The following is an 18063-nucleotide window of genomic DNA, read 5'->3' on the forward strand; positions in this document are numbered from 1 at the left end:
GATGGCGCCGAGCTCTGTATATTAGCTCATTTTCTGAGTATCGCATCTCCTTTTATCGCAAAGTGTGATTACCCAGTAAAGTTAATTTAAAATCTGGTATGACAGGTGTTCTCAAGAGATATTCATCTATACATGTTAGATTGACAATATAAATTTAAAAAATCGTTATCGGATAGTAATTTAGGGAATTGTAGCATTGTTTACCGGGACGCATTTGAGGGGAAATTATTTAGTCAACGTCAGACGCCGATGTAAAATGCTGTTTTTATATATAAATATGACCTTTATTGAACAAAAGAATGCATGCATTGTATAACATGATGTCCTAGGGGTGCCATCTGATGAAGTTTGTAAAAGGTTAGTGCTGCATTTAGCTGTTTTTTGATTATATGTGATGCAAGTGGTTGGTCGGAAAATGGCTATGAAGCTGCTTTTTACGATGGACTCATCTAACATAATCTAATGATTTGCTTTTCCTGTGAAACCTTTTTGAAATCGGACGACGTGGGTCGATTCAGGAGAGGTGTATCTCAAAAAAAAAAAAAAAAAAAAAAAATTTATTTATTTTTAATTATGATTTTTTTTTAATGCTAATTGACAGACAATATGATTTTTCGCTGGATTTTGATCCCGCTGACGGGATGAGACGCTGGAGAGGCTAGACTGCACACTGGTGCCGGATACTCTGGACTGCACGCTGGTGCCGGATACTCTAGACTGCACACTGGTGGCGGATACTCCGGACTGCACACTGGTGCCGGATACTCTGGACTGCACGCTGGTGCCGGATACTCTGGACTGCACGCTGGTGCCGGATACTCTGGACTGCACGCTGGTGACGGGCTCTTGAGGCTGGGCTGACGCACTGGAAGCCTGATGCGTGGTACTGGTACTGGATGTGCCAGTCTGGAGATACGCACCTCAGGGCTAGTGCGGGGAGCGGGAACAGGCCGAATAGGACTAGGCGGGCTCATGGGAAGCTTGGTCCGGGTTGCTGGTACTGGTCGTGCCGGACTGGAGGTACCCACTTCCGGGTTAGCATGAGAGGTGGGAACCGGAAAGACTGGGCAATGGAGGCGCACAGGTGGCCTTGACCGCACCACCTGCACAACCCGTCCTGGCTGGATGGAACTAGCAGCCCTGCACGAGCGGGGTGCTGGTACAGGGCGAACTGGGCTGTGCAGGGGCCTGATGGTTGCCGTACGTAGAGCGGGTGTAGGGTAGCCTGGTCCTAGGAGGCGTACCGGCGACCAGACACGCTGTGCAGGCATCCTCCTACCAGGCTGGATGCCCACTCTAGCACGGCATCTGCGAGGGGCTGGAATGGCGCGCACCAGACTGTGCGTGCGTATGGGCGAGATAGTTCGCACCTCAGCGAAACACGGCACTCTCTACCTCATACGCTCCTCCATACTCTCACGGGTAGCTGGCTTATGGCTCTTCCTAGGCCTTGCCAAACTACCCGTGTGCCCCCCCCAAAAAAATCCTTAGGGGTGCCTATCCGGCTTCCTCGCTAGACGTGTCCCTCGGTAGCGTTCCTGGTCCACCCCGGCCTTCTTCCACGGGCCCTCTCCGGCCAGAATCTGTTCCCAAGTCCATCTCTCAGTATAGTCCATATATTCCTCGTGCCGCTCCTTTCTCCGCTGCTTGGTCCTGTTGTGGTGGGTAGTTCTGTCACATTCCTCTTCGTCAGAAGATATGTTGAAATCGCTGTCGGACAAAGTGGACCAATATGTGGTGGATTGCGTGCTCATCATCATCATTTATTTTAAATGTGACCACGAGGAAAAAACAATAAACAAAAACTCACGACAGGAACAGTGTAGCAGGCTAAACAAAAGCAGTGCTAACATACAACTACCCACAAGTGACAAACAAAACACATACCTACTTATAGGACTCCCAATCAGAGGCAACTAGAAACACCTGCCTCCAATTGAGAGTCTAGCAACCAAACCTGCACATAGAAAACTTAACCTAGAACCTACTCATACAAAAACATACACCACAAAACCCTGGAACACATAAATAACACACCCCTCTAAGCTATACACAAAAAAAAACACCATACAAAACAAACATACCTCTGCCACGCCCTGACCAAATAATACAAATAATCCTCTATACTGGTCAGGACGTGACAGAAAGGAATTAAACCCATATTACAAATACTAAGAAGCGTTGGACCAGTAACTGAAATGTCTCTGGTTCGAATCCCTGAGTCGACTAGGTGAAAAATATGGCGATGTACACTTGAGCAAGGCACATACCCGTAATTGCTCCTGTAAGTCGCTCTGGATAATCAGCTAAATTACTAAAATGTTAATGTATTAAATAAAACAAGTTGTGACCATACACAAAACTCTGCAGAATAGCCTTCCTAAACTTGCAGGCTAAAAAATAGATATGACAATAATGGAGTTTTCCTCATACAGATACATGCGGAAAGATTGTAATAAATAATACATGAGAGTATGAGGGACAATTGTATCCATCAGACCTGAGTCGTTCATTAAACAATAGTCTTAACTCACTCACTTGTATTGGCAATGTATGAGTAGATCATATCAATCCAACAGTCAAAATGCATAGTACTATAAAATGGTAATGAAAATGTAATAAGGAAATCAAACAAAATATATGTGTAAGGTAACTAACTATAAAAAGCATCAAGCAAAAGCCATTCATACATGTATGGGACCAACCCACAGACATGACATATCAAATACATTATTCTAAGTCATATTACCAACATCAAAATATGAAAACAATAAACATTTTCTGACACTAAGGTTATAAGGTCTCAATGTATGTGGGTATGTCATTTGACCTGACAGACACTCTGATTGAAATAAACATTCTAATGAAACGGTGAACACAAATATCAACATAGCTACACAATTCCTGTCTAAAGGTGTGATATTTTTCACAATGTCACTAGTAGGTGGGGACTTGGGTACAGTTCCTTCCGCAAGAACTGCGGGTAACACTTCCTATGAATACCCTCTTCATAACGTGTTATAAGTGTATTTATGACACCTTATAATCTATGCATTATACATCATATTGCATGACATAGGCACTAATGGCTGCTAATACATGTCTATATATTCCTACAGCATTTTAAGCAGGCAGCATAATGCCTTTGATTATGAAGCTAAGTGGTATGACCTACATGAAATGCTCTTTAGGAAATTGCGTCAGAGGGCTATACTGTAACGACTTCACCCAAATTACTAAATTACATTTGGTTTCCTTACCCTGTAAGCAGTCTATGGACAAGCTCAGACAGCAATCCATGCTTTGGTTTTGTTTACCTGACCACTGTCTTCAAATGCTAACTTTTTAGATCAAATCCAATGTCAGGTAATGTGAAGCCAATATCCCCTTTCTTGCATTGTTTTCATGCTTCATGTCCAAATCTCTTAAAATAACTGAGTTGTGGTACACAATCAAATGTTGACACTTTAGGATGATTTGTGAAAAATGCTTTTAACAGGGTTATTGAGTTGGATTTGTGCCACAAATGCTAAAATGCATTTCCCTAACCAAGTACAGTAAACAAAACCAAAGCATGGTTTGCTTTCTTATCTTGTCCATAGATTGCTTACAGGGTAACAACAACAACATGTAGTTTTGTAATTTGGGTGAACTATCCCTTTATGCCCGCAAGACAGAGTTACATAGGTGTAAGAGGGTGTGCAGTGAAATTAGAATATGGCCAATCATTTAATGAGCACAGAATGTATAATATAACGATCCTAATGTGCTTTTCAAATATGGCATCTGGTGATAATGCTTTATGCAGTTATAGATGTCCATGAGCAGTTATTAGCACCTATGTTGTGCATCCTGATGCATTATGAATAGAAGGTGTTATTAATGCTCCTATAACGCATTATAAAGAGAACATCCATATGAAGTGTTACCTGTTTAAACTGACCAATCATGATTTCCTATGAAAACGGTGGCTTAAATAAAGTCTGATGTAGTATCTTCTAGAGCAGGGGTACTCAACTCTTACCCTACGAGGTCCGGAGCCTGCTGGTTTTCTGTAATACCTCATAATTAATTGCACACACCTGGTGTCACAGGTCTAAATCAGTCCCTGATTAGAGGAGAAGAATGACAAAATGCAGTGGAACTTGTTTTGAGGTCCAGAGTTGAGTTTGAGGGCTCTAGTCTCTAAAGGAAAATGGAACATGAACTTTCTTTACTGAAAGTAGGATTACAGGTGTCGGTTTAAGTTAAATGTCTGTGAACATTTTTGCTGAAGTTGGGACAAATTATGCAAGTTATTTTAACACTAACATGCTGTAACTCTCAATTCAGAAATAATTAATCATTTCTTCAGTAAAATAGAGCTTTTTAGACCGGGCCCTGTGATAATGATGTCTCTTCTACACTACATGACCAAAAGTATGTGGACACCTGCTCGTTGAACGTCTCAATCCAAAATCATGGGCATTATTATGGAGTTGGTCCCCCCTTTGCTGCTATAACAGCCTCCACTCTTCTGGGAAGGCTTTCCACTAAATGTTGGAACATTGCTGCGGGGACTTGCTTCCATTCAGCCACAAGAGCATTAGAGAGGTCGGGCACTGATGTTGGGTGATTAGGCCTGGCTCGCAGTCAGCGTTCCAAAGGTATTTGATGGGGTTGAGGTCAGGGCTCTGTGCAGGCCAGTCAAGTTCTTCCACACCGATCTCGACAAATCATTTCTGTATGGACCTCGCTTTGTGCATGGGGACATTGTCATGCTGAAACAGGAAAGGGCCTCCCCAAACTGTTGCCACAAAGTTGGAAGCACAGAATAATCTAGAATATCATTGTATGCTGTAGCGTTAAGATTTCCCTTCACTGGAACTAAGGGGCCTAGCCAGAACCATGAAAAACAGCCCCATACCATTATTGCTTCTCCAAAAAACTTTACAGTTGGCACTATGCATTGGGGCAGGTACCATTTTTCTGGCATCCGCCAAACCTAGAGGACAGACAATTTTCAGCACATGGGCGGCCCTGTTCTGTGAGCTTGTGTGGCCTACCACATCGCGGCTGAGCCATTGTTGCTCCACAATAACAGCACTTACAGTTGACCCTTGGCAGCTCTAGCAGGGCAGAAATTCTATGAACTGACTTGTTGGAAATGTAGCATCCTATGACGGTACCACATTGAAAGTCACTGAGCTCTTCAGTAAGGCCATTGTACTGCCAATGTTTGTCTATTGAGATTGCATGGCGGTGTACTCTTTTTTTATACACCTGTCAGCTGCGGGTGTGGCTGAAATAGCCGAAACCATTCATTTGAAGGGGTGTCCACATACTTTTGTGTATACATAGTGTAAATAACGCCTAGTTTAGCTATTTGACATGTCCACAAGAAATTGAGACCTCATGATCTTGGAAATGTCTATACTAAAGAGGTTTATGTTTTATGCATCTTCTCATGTGTATGTAATTTATATTTGCTTGTATGTAAAGTATACAATACTAGCGTAAGTATGATCTTGCTGTCCTTTCATATCATTATAATGTTGTATAGCTAATATGTGACATGCTGTATCATAATCAGTCATAAGTCACACTCATTTTCAGATAACAATAATTTTGTAATTTTAGTTATCTACAAGTAATGGGCTGTTTTGGAATTTCAACTGATTTCACTTAAACACGTTTCCTAACCTATCCAGATTACACCTGTCACATAGAGAATGAAATTAATAAACTGTTGAGCTTTCTGAAAAGCATTGTGCAGTAATACACACTGCTCAGAATGTGTCTTGGGGTTGACATGACTGATTATGATGAAGCTAGTCACATATGTGTATCTTATAATAAGTACTGTATATCATATATTACTGTATCTTATAATATCTTATTAGATTTTCTTTTGTTATACAAACGTCCACCGCTTGTTACAGTTCTCCTCTTCTTGACTCCATGTCATTATGTCCTTTGTCCTTGGGAAAAACACAAGAGTTACTAATATGCTGGAGCTAAAAGTCAACCAGTCCCATCATTTTACATACCAAGCCAAACAGTTCACCAGTTGTCAGAGGACATAAACAGTACTTACTATTAACTCAGGAGGTTTGGTGACTTGGTCCTTGTCAAAGGCCTGTTGGTCCAATAGAGCAGTGGTCTCCTCTGCAGCTCTGTTAGACATGGGAGGTCCTCCATTCATCTGAGGAGGTCCTGGACTCTGTGCACCAGGAGTCACTTCCTTAGTCTCATTGTTAACCCTGTGGGAGAAATAAAACATCAACATTCATGATTCACCATAATACTGCCACCTATAGAGATTGAAATAATCAACAGCTGATTGAAATAATCAACTCATAAATAAGCTTTGATTATTTGAATCAGCTGTGTAGTGCTAGGGCAAAAAACAAAACTTGGGGCCCCCAGGACCGAGTTTGGGAAACACTGGGCTAACATGAACCCTGGGAAAATGGGGTTGGTGACATTATTACCCAATGAGTTGTGGATGTATCAATATGTAATCAAGTTTACCTGACATCAGGGTGTCCATTCACTAGAGGGGGTTCAGCATGTGTCTTCTGACAGGATTCAGGGTCTGTTCCCCCACTGTCTGCTGACTTCCTGTCCTGCCCTTCTAGCACGCCTTCCTCTCCTGGGCTTCTAAGGGTGATTATTACATGGGTAAGAATTGAAGGATCTGTTGGAGAGGGGTACACATGGTCTACATGTTCATGACCTAAATGACAAAGGAGTAAGTCACCTGCAGAGGAGGGGTGAAGTCTCACCAGCACCCTGACCTGGAGCCCCATCAGTCAGGTGTGATTCGCTGTGGAGTAAGATACAGACTGGATCAGGAAACATGACCTCAACCAGTTATTTAACCTCCTCTACCATCCCATACAACTTTACACACAGACAAATTGTCACGTCCTGATCCTAGTAAGATGTCCTTTTCTATAGTGGAGTAGGTCAAGGGGTGTTTTGTGTTTTTCTATGTTTTCTATTTCTACGTTTAAGTTCTAGTTTTTCTATTTCTATGTTGGGGTTGTTTGGTTGATCTCCAATTTGAGGCAGCTGGTCCTCGTTACCTCTGATTGGAGATCATATTTAAGTAGGGGTTTTTCTTCCTGGGTTTTTGTGGGTTATTATATTTTGAGTAGTGTTTGTTTCTCTCTGCGTCACAGTTTGTTGTTTTGTAAATTCAGTTATTTATGTTATGCAAAGTATCACGGATTTAATAAAATGTGGAACTACAACCACGCTGCACTTTGGTCTGCTCCTTTTGACAGCCGTGACACAAACACACATTCTCACCTTCTATAGGGCACGCGTCCATTGCTCTGAGGTTGACCCAGAAGCTGTGGGTCATCAGTCTGGCTGTTAACCCTGTGGGAGCAATAACAGGGCTATCATCAGGATTAAAACTCTTGATCCAGCACAAACAACACTGTCCTCCATAGAGGCAGAGACTAACATGATACATGGGATCAATTCTGAAGAGATAAATGAGATTTCATTCAACAGATAATGAAGATTTACTTAAGGAGTCCTCATGTGGAGAATTTACCTGACAACCTTGGGTACATTCAGTGGAGGGGAATCAGCATGTGTCTTCTGACAGGTTTCAGTGTCTGCTCTGTCATTGTCTGACGGTTTTCCATCCTCCATTCCTAGAACGCCTTCCTCTCCTTGGTCGCTAAAGGGGAGATTATTACATTGATAAGGATTTAAGGATCTCGATTGGGAAGGATACAAATGTTCTCCATATCCATAGCCTACATTACAGAGGACTGACAGGTGATTAGTCATGTGGTACAGTTTACCTGGCATCTCCATTCAGCAGAGGGGTGTCAGCGCCTGTCTCTTCATTGTCCATGGGCTGCCTGTTCTCCTCTCCTGGCTCACCTCCTTGGTCACTAAAAGTGAGATCATGATGACCATGACTGAAAGGATAAGCAAGGCAAACTGATCCAGGACAGAGTAGAGTATAAAGATGTAATAGAGGTATTTTAACTAACCTGGGAACAACCACAGCCTCAACAGTCTCACCGTCATCAGGCTTTCTGATGTCTCTGTGATAAAACATGTACCAAAGGTTCAGTCAGATACCCACAGGTACAACTGGAATCATCTACGGTACATTACACCACAGTCAAAAATACACCAGTTGCCCTTCTGGCTTGAATATGTTATGTCTTGCCTGGGCAGGGCTCAAAAGGCAGGGTCTTTGCTGAAAGTTGTTGCTTGCCAATAGACATTACTGGTATTTAGAAATGCCATGCGGATCTATTGAGTAATTCTTCCTTCACCTTCTATAGCAGGGCTTTCCAACCCTGTTCCTGGAGAGCTACCCTCCTGTAGGTTCTGTCTCCAACCCTGTTCCTGGAGAGCTACCCTCCTGTAGGTTCTATCTCCAATCCCAGTTGTAACTAACCTGATGCAGCTTTCAGGGATGGGCAACTTTGATGGGGGCCACAAAAATCCGAACTCATTATCAGGGTCTGCAGTGACGATGATTACTACAAGCTTAGGTAGCTGGTTAAATAAATTTACCAATCTGAAAAATGGTTAGCTGACATAGGGTAATTGAGTGATTGTCAGTGACTAACATGACAAGAGGAAAACTGCTAATATACAACCAAATTTCAAAATTGCACCTTGTGTATTCCACTATTCTAGATCTCACCAGTAAAAAAGGGGTCTGTGGACCGCCAGTTGCCCATCCCTGAGCTAATTATTAGAATCAGATGTGCTACAGTAGATTCATGTTGAAGGGAAATCCTACAGGACAGTAGCTCTCCAGGAACAGGGTTGGAGAGCCCTGTTATATAGAGACAGAAACTAATATGACCCATAGCAACAGCTGAAGATAAGAGAGACTATCATTCAGTGGTTGATTACAGATCAATAAAGTGATGTGGAAAAGTTTACCTGGAATCACGTTGCTCATTCTGCATCAGAGGAATGGAGTTTGGTTCTGGATTGCCCTGACCCTCTTCCACATCTCTGTGGCCTTGGTGGCTAAATATGAGATTATTACATTAATAAGAAATTAAGGATAATGTTTGATAAACAACAGTAACTTGACAAAATGGCCAACAAGTCTATAGTTTGTAAGTGGCCTGCAAGTTCCAGGCTGTTCTCATCCTGTTTGTGACCTGCTAGGACCCCATTGGTCTGACTTTAAACCCTAGTAGTAAGACAGAGAGAACTAGTCTCATAACTAACATACACCCTCTGCAACAATTCTAATTGACTTAAAGAGCTCCCTTCACAAACACAAAAACAATTATATAGGATACTCACCACTGTTTGTCTCTCCAAGGTTTAAACACACAGAGCAGAGCAGCAATGACTGGCACTACAGCAACAACAATACCAACTGAAAAACAAAATGTAGTCATCAGATGATGACATATTCACACAAAAGAAAAAGTTTTAAAATAACCTTCTAACAGTAGTTGATCTTGGTAGCACCATTTTGAGGTCAGATTTAATTGTTATTTTCTCATACAGAGGAAGCTGTGGTGATAGATTTGCTTAAACACTCACCAATGATTTTCCAGATCAAATCAGTGTCACCACGGTTTGAATCAGGATTGTCTCCATCTATAATGGACGATTAGAGAGAATAAAGTCATTTCCATGACATAATCAATCGAAATACTGTGCAACACAGAATAATGTGTTATGCAGTCTTTTCCTTAGTTTAATTTCCAGGCAGGCGTTCAGAAAATAAAACATAAAAAAACAAATTCTCAAGGGATTGACATTGGTCTCTCAAGGCGCTTGTCATTGGCATGTTTCCATTCAATACGATTGCATTTAATGTTATCTTTCATGTAAATACACACCCCGTCTGCCCTCTCACCTGTATCTCCTGACTATGGGGTATCCAGGGAGATTAAAGGCAGAAATAGGAGAACATTTCTTTAGCCATGTCTCAGAGAAAAATATTAAATTAAGATTAGAGTCAGTCAATAAATGTTCCATCTATTCCCTCTTAGAAATAATGCTAGGAATAATCAGTGACTTAATACTGTCTTTCTGTAGGCTTGGCACGAGGTTCCCAAAACATTGATTAACGGTTCAAAAAAGGTTCACGGTACGATGTTTTCTAATCACTGGGTTAAGGGAACTGAGTTTCTGTCTTGAAGGCGAGTTTTGTTTGTGACATGTATCAAGAGTTTGAACTAAGGTGAGATTATCTGCAGATTGCACATTCTCTTGAAAAGCCATGTCAGTGACAGAGGTTATACTCACATACACAGAATGTCCTTCTCTGAAACCGGTAATATAAACTACTCACACCTAGATGATTTCATTCATTCATGTTTCACCTTTCATCAATGATTTTTGTCTGGATGGCTCATTAGGGGACTTTTCTCCACTTCTCCCTGAATTACATCCTCCATATCAGCCTTCTTTTCTGCAGGTGTCCTACCTCCAGTCTGATGAGGAGCTTGGTACTCTGGGCCACTTGGGTGTTTGTTGGTTCCGGATTGTTTTAATGAAGGCCAACATTGATGTTTGGCTGCCTTCTTTTGTATTCCCCAGAGAGTTGCACTGTCTTCAGGGACCCTTATTATCCTCCGTTTTGTTTTATTTGGTTCCGATTGCTGTTTCTGCCTGGCCAGTTCCCCTCTCTACACTGGGATTCTCTGCATCTGACCCTATTACAGGGGCATTCTCCTGCCGTTCTCCTGGCGTTCTCCTGGCATTCGCCAAACCCAGTTTTATCCGTCAGACTGCAAGATGGTGAAGCATGATTCTTCACTCCAGAGAGCACATTTCCACTGCCTCAGAGTCCAATGGCGGCGAACTTTACACCATTCCAGCCAACGCTTGACATTGTGCATGGTGATCTTTGGCTCGGCCATTGGAAACCAATTTCATGAAGCTCCCGACGAAGAGTTCTTGTGCTGACGTTGCTTCCAGAGGAAGTTTGGAACTCAGTAGCAGTGGTGGAAAAAGTACTCAATTGTCATACTTGAGTAAAAGATACCTTACTAGAAAACGACTCAAGTAAAAGTGACAGTCACCCAGTAAAATACTACTTGAGTAAAAGTCTAAAAGTATTTGGTTTTAATTAGATATATTTGGTTTAAAAAGTATCAAAAGTAAATGGAATTGCTGAAACGTCCTTAAGTATCAAAAGTATAAGTACAAGTATAAACCATTTCAAATTCCTTATATTAAGCGAAACAGATGGTACAATTATTATTTTAAAAAAATGTACTGATAGCCATGGCCACACTCCAACACTCAGACATAATTCACAAATGAAGTATTTGTGTTTAATGAGTCCCCAAGATCAGAGGCAGTAGGGATGACCAGGGATGTTCTCTTGATAAGTGTGTGAATTGGACCATTTTCCTGTCAAAATGTAACAAGTACTTTTGGGTGTCAGGGAAAATGTATGGAGTAAAAAGTACATTAATTTCTTTAGGAATGTAGTGAAGTAAAAGTTGGCAAAAATATAAATAGTGAAGTAAAGTACAGATTCCCCAAAAACGTTAAAGTATCTTTACTTAAGTGCTTTACACTGCTCAATAGTGAGTGTTGCAACCGAGGACAGACGATTTTTAGGCGCTTTGCGCTTCAGCACTCGGCCGTCCCGTTCTGTGAGCTTCACAATAACAGCACTTACACTTGTGACGACCCTCCCACTCTGTCTGCCAAATTCTTTTTCCTAATTAGGATGTCGGTGGGCAGAGCCGGGAGGGTCGTCAGTGAAATGGGACACACCTGGACCCGGGTGTGTCCCGGGATAAATACACCCTTTCCCCATTCATTGAGGAGACTCTCTCCATGCAGACACACTGTTTGAGTTTGGTTGTGCCATTTTTTCAACACATCTATACACACAACCACTCACTTACACTACTGACTACACATACACCATTATTAATTGTATATAGGTTACCTCAGTTAATAAATCTATTTTTGTTATTCCTTATCTCCATGTTGTTTCTCTTTTTGTTACGGGCTTTGAGCCGGTTCCTGACACAGTTGACCGAGGTAGCTCTAGCAGGGCAGAAATGTGATGAACTGACTTGTTGGAAAGGTGGCATCCTATGACTGTGCTGCATTGAAATTCACTGAGCTCTTCAGTAAGGCCATTGTACTGACAATGTTTGTCTATGGAGATTGGATGGCTGTGTGCTCAATTTTACACACCTGTCAGAAACGAGTGTGACTGAAATAGCCCAATCCAGTAATTTGAAGGGGTGTCCACATACTTTTGTATATATACTGTATTTGCTGGATTCTGTGTTCTCCAGAAGTTTAATATTTTTATTTGGGCTGAATGCTAGACAAAAAGAGTTGTCAAAACATAACAAAACAAATGGATATATCTTTCCGGACCATACAGGCCCATAAATCCAGAAAATAAAAGAAATCCAGAAAATAAAATCTTAGCAAAACATACAGGCCTATGGGCTATAGGCTAAATGATGCATGTGACTACCATGTTAAAAAGTCACAAATGAATGCATGCGCTGTTTCTTGCCTTATAGACTGCACACGCTGAGCATCATTCACAAGGGATAATGTTCTCACCCATCAGACTATTCTCAATTTAATCTTGTCTTTACATATACTAAATAATATATGTGTTAAATTAGTTTTAATTTAGAATAGGCCATTATCTTGCCTCTGTCGGAACAGGGGCAGGGGGAAAAAAGACTATGCACTTGAATAGCAAATGGAGGACACCTTTCCAGCGGTTCATTTTCAGCCCAGCCAGGTAGGTTACTCCGGTTGTAAAGCGAAGCAATGTGCTTAATATGAGCAAAGTTGAGAAATAAATATAGTAGGCCTAGCCTGTAGAAAGCTGATAGGATCCTCCTCTTTTTAATATAGGCCATCAAAACTGTTTTCTCATGCAAATACATAGCATAGCCTATAGAAAAATGTTGTGCAACATGGGCTTATAGGAACACATGTTTTATTCCATGTATCAACCAGTTATGAGTTGATGCTGCATCAACCAGTTATGAGGAGCTGGCTCTCACTGCGCAACAGGTGATCCTATTCCACTCAAACTCTGAATGCCAGGGTTCTGTCAGAGTGATTAGAGGGAACACACCATTAGCAACTGTCCGTTAGTAAGTTTGGTAGGCTACTAATGACCATCAGCGGCATCAGAGGGCAGTTTTGGAGAAGTCCAGTTACCGTGAATCTACAGTCAAGTGGAATTTGACTGCAACAATCACTTGTCAGAGATGCAATAATATTTTAAATGGTTGAACACAGTTTTGCCCATTGACAATGACTATGATATTGTTTCATGTTTTTAAGCTTAATAAGAGAGTGTTACTGTACCACACAATGATCACGTGGACTCACTCACCTGGGAAGAGAAAGAGAAAATAAAATGAAAGACCTAGTTAATGACATTTATAACAGAGAATCAATTGATGACAACCCAACAGAGTGCCAGTGGAAACAACAGCTCTCCTTCAATATGCTCTGCTCTGTTGTTACAGAGGAACACTCACCTGCAGTTGTATTCTTTCAAAATGTTGGGGTCACTTAGAAATGTCCTTGTTTTTGAAAGAAAAGCACATTTTTTTGTCCATTTAAAATAACATCAAATTGATCAGAAATACAGTGTAGACATTGCTAATGTTGTAAATGACTATTGTAGCTGGAAGTGACACATTTTTATGGAATATCTACATAGGCATATACAGAGGCCCATTATCAGCAACCATCACTCCTGTGTTCCAATGGCACGTTGTGTTAGCTAATCCAAGTTTATCATTTTGAAAAGCTAATTGATCATTAGAAAACCCTTTTGCAATTTTTTTATAGTACCGTAATTTCCGGACTATAAGCCGCAACTTTTTCCCACGCTTTGAACATCGCGGCTTAAACAATGACGCAGCTAATATATGGATTTTTTTCCCAAAAAAACACATTCTGTGACGTGCTCAGTTTTTTGGCGGCATGAAGCTTTCATTAGACCAATGAAATTGCCGAACGGGTTAAGGTCAAACAACTTTTTTGTTTACAGTTTAGATTAAATCGAGCGCTCAAACTTCCCATCATTCTGATTACGGTAGTCATTTTGTCACCCTCATCATGGCAAAGACACGGAGAAATGCATATGATGCAGCTTTCAAGTTGAAGGCGACTGATCTGGCTGTTGGAAAAGGAAATAGAGCTGCTGCACGGGAGTTTGGTCTTAATGAGTCGATGATAAGACGTTGGAAACAGCAGCGTGAGGAATTGACTCAGTGCAAAAAGACAACTAAAGCTTACTGCAAATTTTTTATTTTTTGTTACAAGCCGTGTTTCGTTAAAGCCTATTTATTTTTGTTACAAGCCGTGTTTCGTTAAAGCCTATTTATTTTTGTTACAAGCCGTGTTTCGTTAAAGCCTATTTATTTTTGTTACAAGCTGTGTTTCGTTAAAGCCTATTTATTTTTGTTACAAGCTGTGTTTCGTTAAAGCCTGTGTAAAGTTAATTTGTTTCAATGTACCGGGAGGCAGCTGCGGCTTATAGACATGTGCGGCTTATTTATGTTCAAAATATATATATTTTTTAATTCAGTGGGTGCGGCTTATATTCAGGTGCGCTCAATAGTCCGGAAATTACGGTAGTAATAAAATTGGCATTCTTTAGTCTAGTTGAGTATCTGGAGCATCAGCAAGATTACAGGCTCAAAATGGCCAGAAACAAATAACTTTCTTCTGAAACTTGTCAGTCTATTCTTGATCTGAGAAATGAAGGCTATTCCATGTGAGAAATTGCCAAGAAACTGAAGATCTCGTACAACGCTGTGTACTACTCCCTTCACAGAACAGCGCAAACTGGCTCTAAACAGAATAGAAAGAGGAGTGGGAGGCCCCGGTGCTGAGCAAGAGGACAAGTACATTAGTGTCTAGTTTGAGAAACAGTTGCCTCACTGGCAGCTTCATTAAATAGTACCCGCAAAACACCAGTCCCAACGTCAACAGTGAAGAGGCGACTCCGGTTCCTCTGTCCAGTATCTGTGTTCTTTTGCCCATCTTGATCTTTATTTTTATTGGCCAGTCTGAGATATGGCTTTTTCTTTGCAACTCTGCCTAGAAGGCCAGCTGTTTCCAGATACAATTGTAATTTACAACATTAACAATGTCTATACTGTATTTCTGATCAATTTGATGTTTTTTTAATGGACACATTTTTTGGCTTTTCTTTCAAAAACAAGGACATTTCTAAGTGACCCCAAACATACGAGAAAAAAACTATTAAACAAGGAGGCTCCTCAAACTTGAAAAGCAATATACACATCTCACCTGATGCACCAAACACAACGAAATGGGTCAAATGCTCCTGAAATATGATAACATCAATATCAAATTATTAACATGCAACTGGAATGTTTGGTCTGGTATTGTAGTTTACAAGGTAACTATCTGTACATTGCCTAAACTGCAGTGATAAATAGCCATACTCACAGTCACATTGCTTATGGCAGTGTGGTCTACGTTGACACACTCCAGGAGGCTGATACAGGAGTAGCTGACATCAATCACATTGGGTGCATGTGTAGTGTTTTTGTGTTGGCAAAGTTCAGCAAGCCACATAGACGTCTGTGGAAGAAAAAATACAAAATACAAAAAAGTTAGACATCTACCACTCAAAAACAATATGCTACATGTTTGAATACATTTGTCATTAAACTGTATCTACTGTCTATATTTTTTATTTATTTAACAATGCAAGTCAGTTAAGAACAAATTATTTTTTACAATGACAGCCTACCGGGGAACAGTGGTTAACTGCCTTGTTCAGGGGCAGAACAACAGATTTTTATCTTGTCAGCTTGGGGATTCAATCCAGCAACCTTTAGGTTACTGGCACAATGCACTAACCACTAGGCTACCTGCCTCCCCTGAAGTGTGAAAGACAGTCATATTTCTGATTCTACAGTAGTCTGATAGTGAAGCCTGTGAATCATATTGAATCCCCAGTTTGAAAGTTGTACATCATCTGTAGTTGTAGTCACGAGAGTTTTTGTGAGATACAATAAACAGATATCTTACCTTATTGGAATCCACTGATTGCCACTCCACACATTTAGGTTTTTCCTTGTCCTTTACACAGTATTTGTAAGCATTTCCAGTTCGGAGGCTTGCACAACTAACATTCTTGGTTTCTTCTCCACCCCAACAGCCTGCAGAAAAAAGGAGGAAGAGGTAATGTATGTTGAAAAACAATTACCACAGCCTTCTACAGCACATATCTTTATTTACTGCTGTTGAAGAGATACAAATGTCCAGAAGAAGCAGCCTGCTTTATAAAGACAATAGCATATGATCATGTTTGATAAAAACAGTTTAAACTGACAGACCCTGATAACATTAACATGTAGTGATATAGTTTATAGGAGTGCAGGAGAGACATCTCACAACCAAAGAAATACTGTAACAGTGCTGGTACTGTAGCCAACGCCCAAAACTTGCTTTACTGTCAACGCCATTTTGGAGAAAAACTCGTTGAGGGAGAATTTATATTTTGCAATCTCTCTTTCCTGAGAATTGTAACTTTTTCAAGAGAACGGCAAATATCTGAGAGATAAGCAAACACTCAAGACATCGAAAAAGCTAAACCAACTACACTACTGTAAATATGTGTCAGGAATTGGGGAGACTAAGACATGAAATGTCAGCTTCACCCAGAAAAAATACAAATTTAAAACACAATCTTCTTACCTTGAATTAACAGGATTGTCAATAATAAACCAAACAGATAAGAAATAGACATGGTGGGCCCTTATTACAAACAACTGTGTGCTGCGTGTTGAGTTCCAGTCTGTCGGTGCAAAGCAAATCAAGGCGGTAAAGACACACTTTCTCTTGTTGAGCGGAAGTTACATCATAAGGAGGAGCAACAATAAACACATCTGGTTTTTGAATAAATATATTAACGTTTTGTGACAATTAAACTAGATTATTTTGTATACAACTTAATGCATTGATATTAAGGTTATAATATTTTCAATAAGTGTTCCTTTCCGCCATGTAAAGCCTCCAGTAGGATGACAACTTGACCTGATTCCTACTGGTGGGGCAGTCTGATAATAGTGTTATGCTTTATTGCACTGTAGGTGGTGCACTGCAATGTGTCTGAAGTGCAGAACTAATTACTAGGTCCATATTACCTGTCTCCTGCCCACATGACCTGTCTAGAAGGTCACAAGATCAGTAAAAACTCAGGGTCCTGCACACAACACTTCTGACCACTAGAAGGGGCTGTTGTTGTACTGTAGGAATGAAGAACATGGTTTTGTTGAACTGAAGGGAAAAGGGGGATACCTCGTCAGTTGTACAACTGATGCCTTCAACTGAAATGTGTATTCCGCATTTAACCCAACCCCTCTGAATCAGAGAGGTGCGGGGGGGCTGCCTTAATCGACATCCACATCTTCCGCGCCCGGGGAACAGTGGGTTAACTGCCTTGCTCAGGGGCAGAACGACAGATTTTTACCTGGTCAGCTCGGGGATTTGATCTAGCAACCTTTCGGTTACTGGCCCAATGCTACACTAGGCTACCTGCTGCCCCATTTACCTCATGTTAGATAACTTTACCTCATGTTAGATCACTTTACCTCATAGTAGATAACTGTTCAAATGATTCAGCGGGTAAAGTGATCACTAGTAGTTAGCGTTTTTAACATGTTTATAAAGATGGTGAACACTCTAGGTTGACTGTGACATCTGACCCTCAGTGAGTGGAGGGTGTGAAGGGAATATCATTATTACAATCACATGGTACATTTCAGAGTGGGAGGAAATAGGAAAACATCAGAAACTCATCATCCATACCATACTGTACCATATATACCGTACCATACCATCATTGGCTCCTGTATGTTACTGGTGAACACATCAGACATCCCACAAAGACAGACATATAGTCTGTGTACATGATCACATGAGCAGCTAATGTAGAAACCAGAAGCATTAGCGTGGCGTGTGTGTGTGTGTGTGTGTGTGTGTGTGTGTGTGTGTGTGCATAAACTTGAAAAACTGAAAACGAGTGACACAAGACTAAATAAATCAGTTTGATCTTTCCCTCTCCAC

At 40.9% G+C, this 18063-nt stretch overlaps 1 protein-coding gene across 2 annotated transcripts; it reads right to left on the reverse strand.

The window, feature by feature from the left end:
- Positions 1–1742: 1742 nt before the first annotated feature.
- On the reverse strand, positions 1743–16838 carry LOC145850527 (uncharacterized). Of its 2 annotated transcripts, none has more exons than XM_082976442.1 (15): positions 16693–16838; positions 16024–16154; positions 15436–15570; positions 15274–15310; positions 9535–9591; positions 9289–9364; positions 8914–9003; positions 8001–8054; positions 7806–7898; positions 7550–7678; positions 7297–7368; positions 6743–6808; positions 6514–6639; positions 6077–6242; positions 1743–5960 (listed from the first exon to the last, which is right to left on the reverse strand). In XM_082976442.1, the coding sequence occupies exons 1-15, from the start codon at positions 16742–16744 to the stop codon at positions 5916–5918; spliced, it is 1329 nt and encodes a 442-aa protein (XP_082832568.1). In that variant the 5' UTR covers positions 16745–16838; the 3' UTR covers positions 1743–5915. The 2 variants fall into 2 exon arrangements, with proteins under 2 accessions (XP_082832568.1, XP_082832567.1); XM_082976441.1 differs by having other exon boundaries at positions 6514–6642.
- Positions 16839–18063: the final 1225 nt, after the last annotated feature.

Source organism: Salmo salar, chromosome 06 (genome assembly GCF_965601325.2).
Source record: "Salmo salar chromosome 06, fSalSal1, whole genome shotgun sequence".
NCBI classification, from domain to species: domain Eukaryota; kingdom Metazoa; phylum Chordata; class Actinopteri; order Salmoniformes; family Salmonidae; genus Salmo; species Salmo salar.

Coding starts and splice junctions, on each gene's coding strand:
- LOC145850527 (XM_082976441.1), bottom strand. CDS start 16,744: ATGTCTATTTCTTATCTGTTTGGTTTATTATTGACAATCCTGTTAATT. Junction 15,571..16,023: donor AATCAGTGGATTCCAATAAG/GTAAGATATCTG, acceptor TTTCTTCCACAG/ACGTCTATGTGGCTTGCTGA. Junction 9,592..15,273: donor CGTTGTGTTTGGTGCATCAG/GTGAGATGTGTA, acceptor CGTCCATTATAG/ATGGAGACAATCCTGATTCA.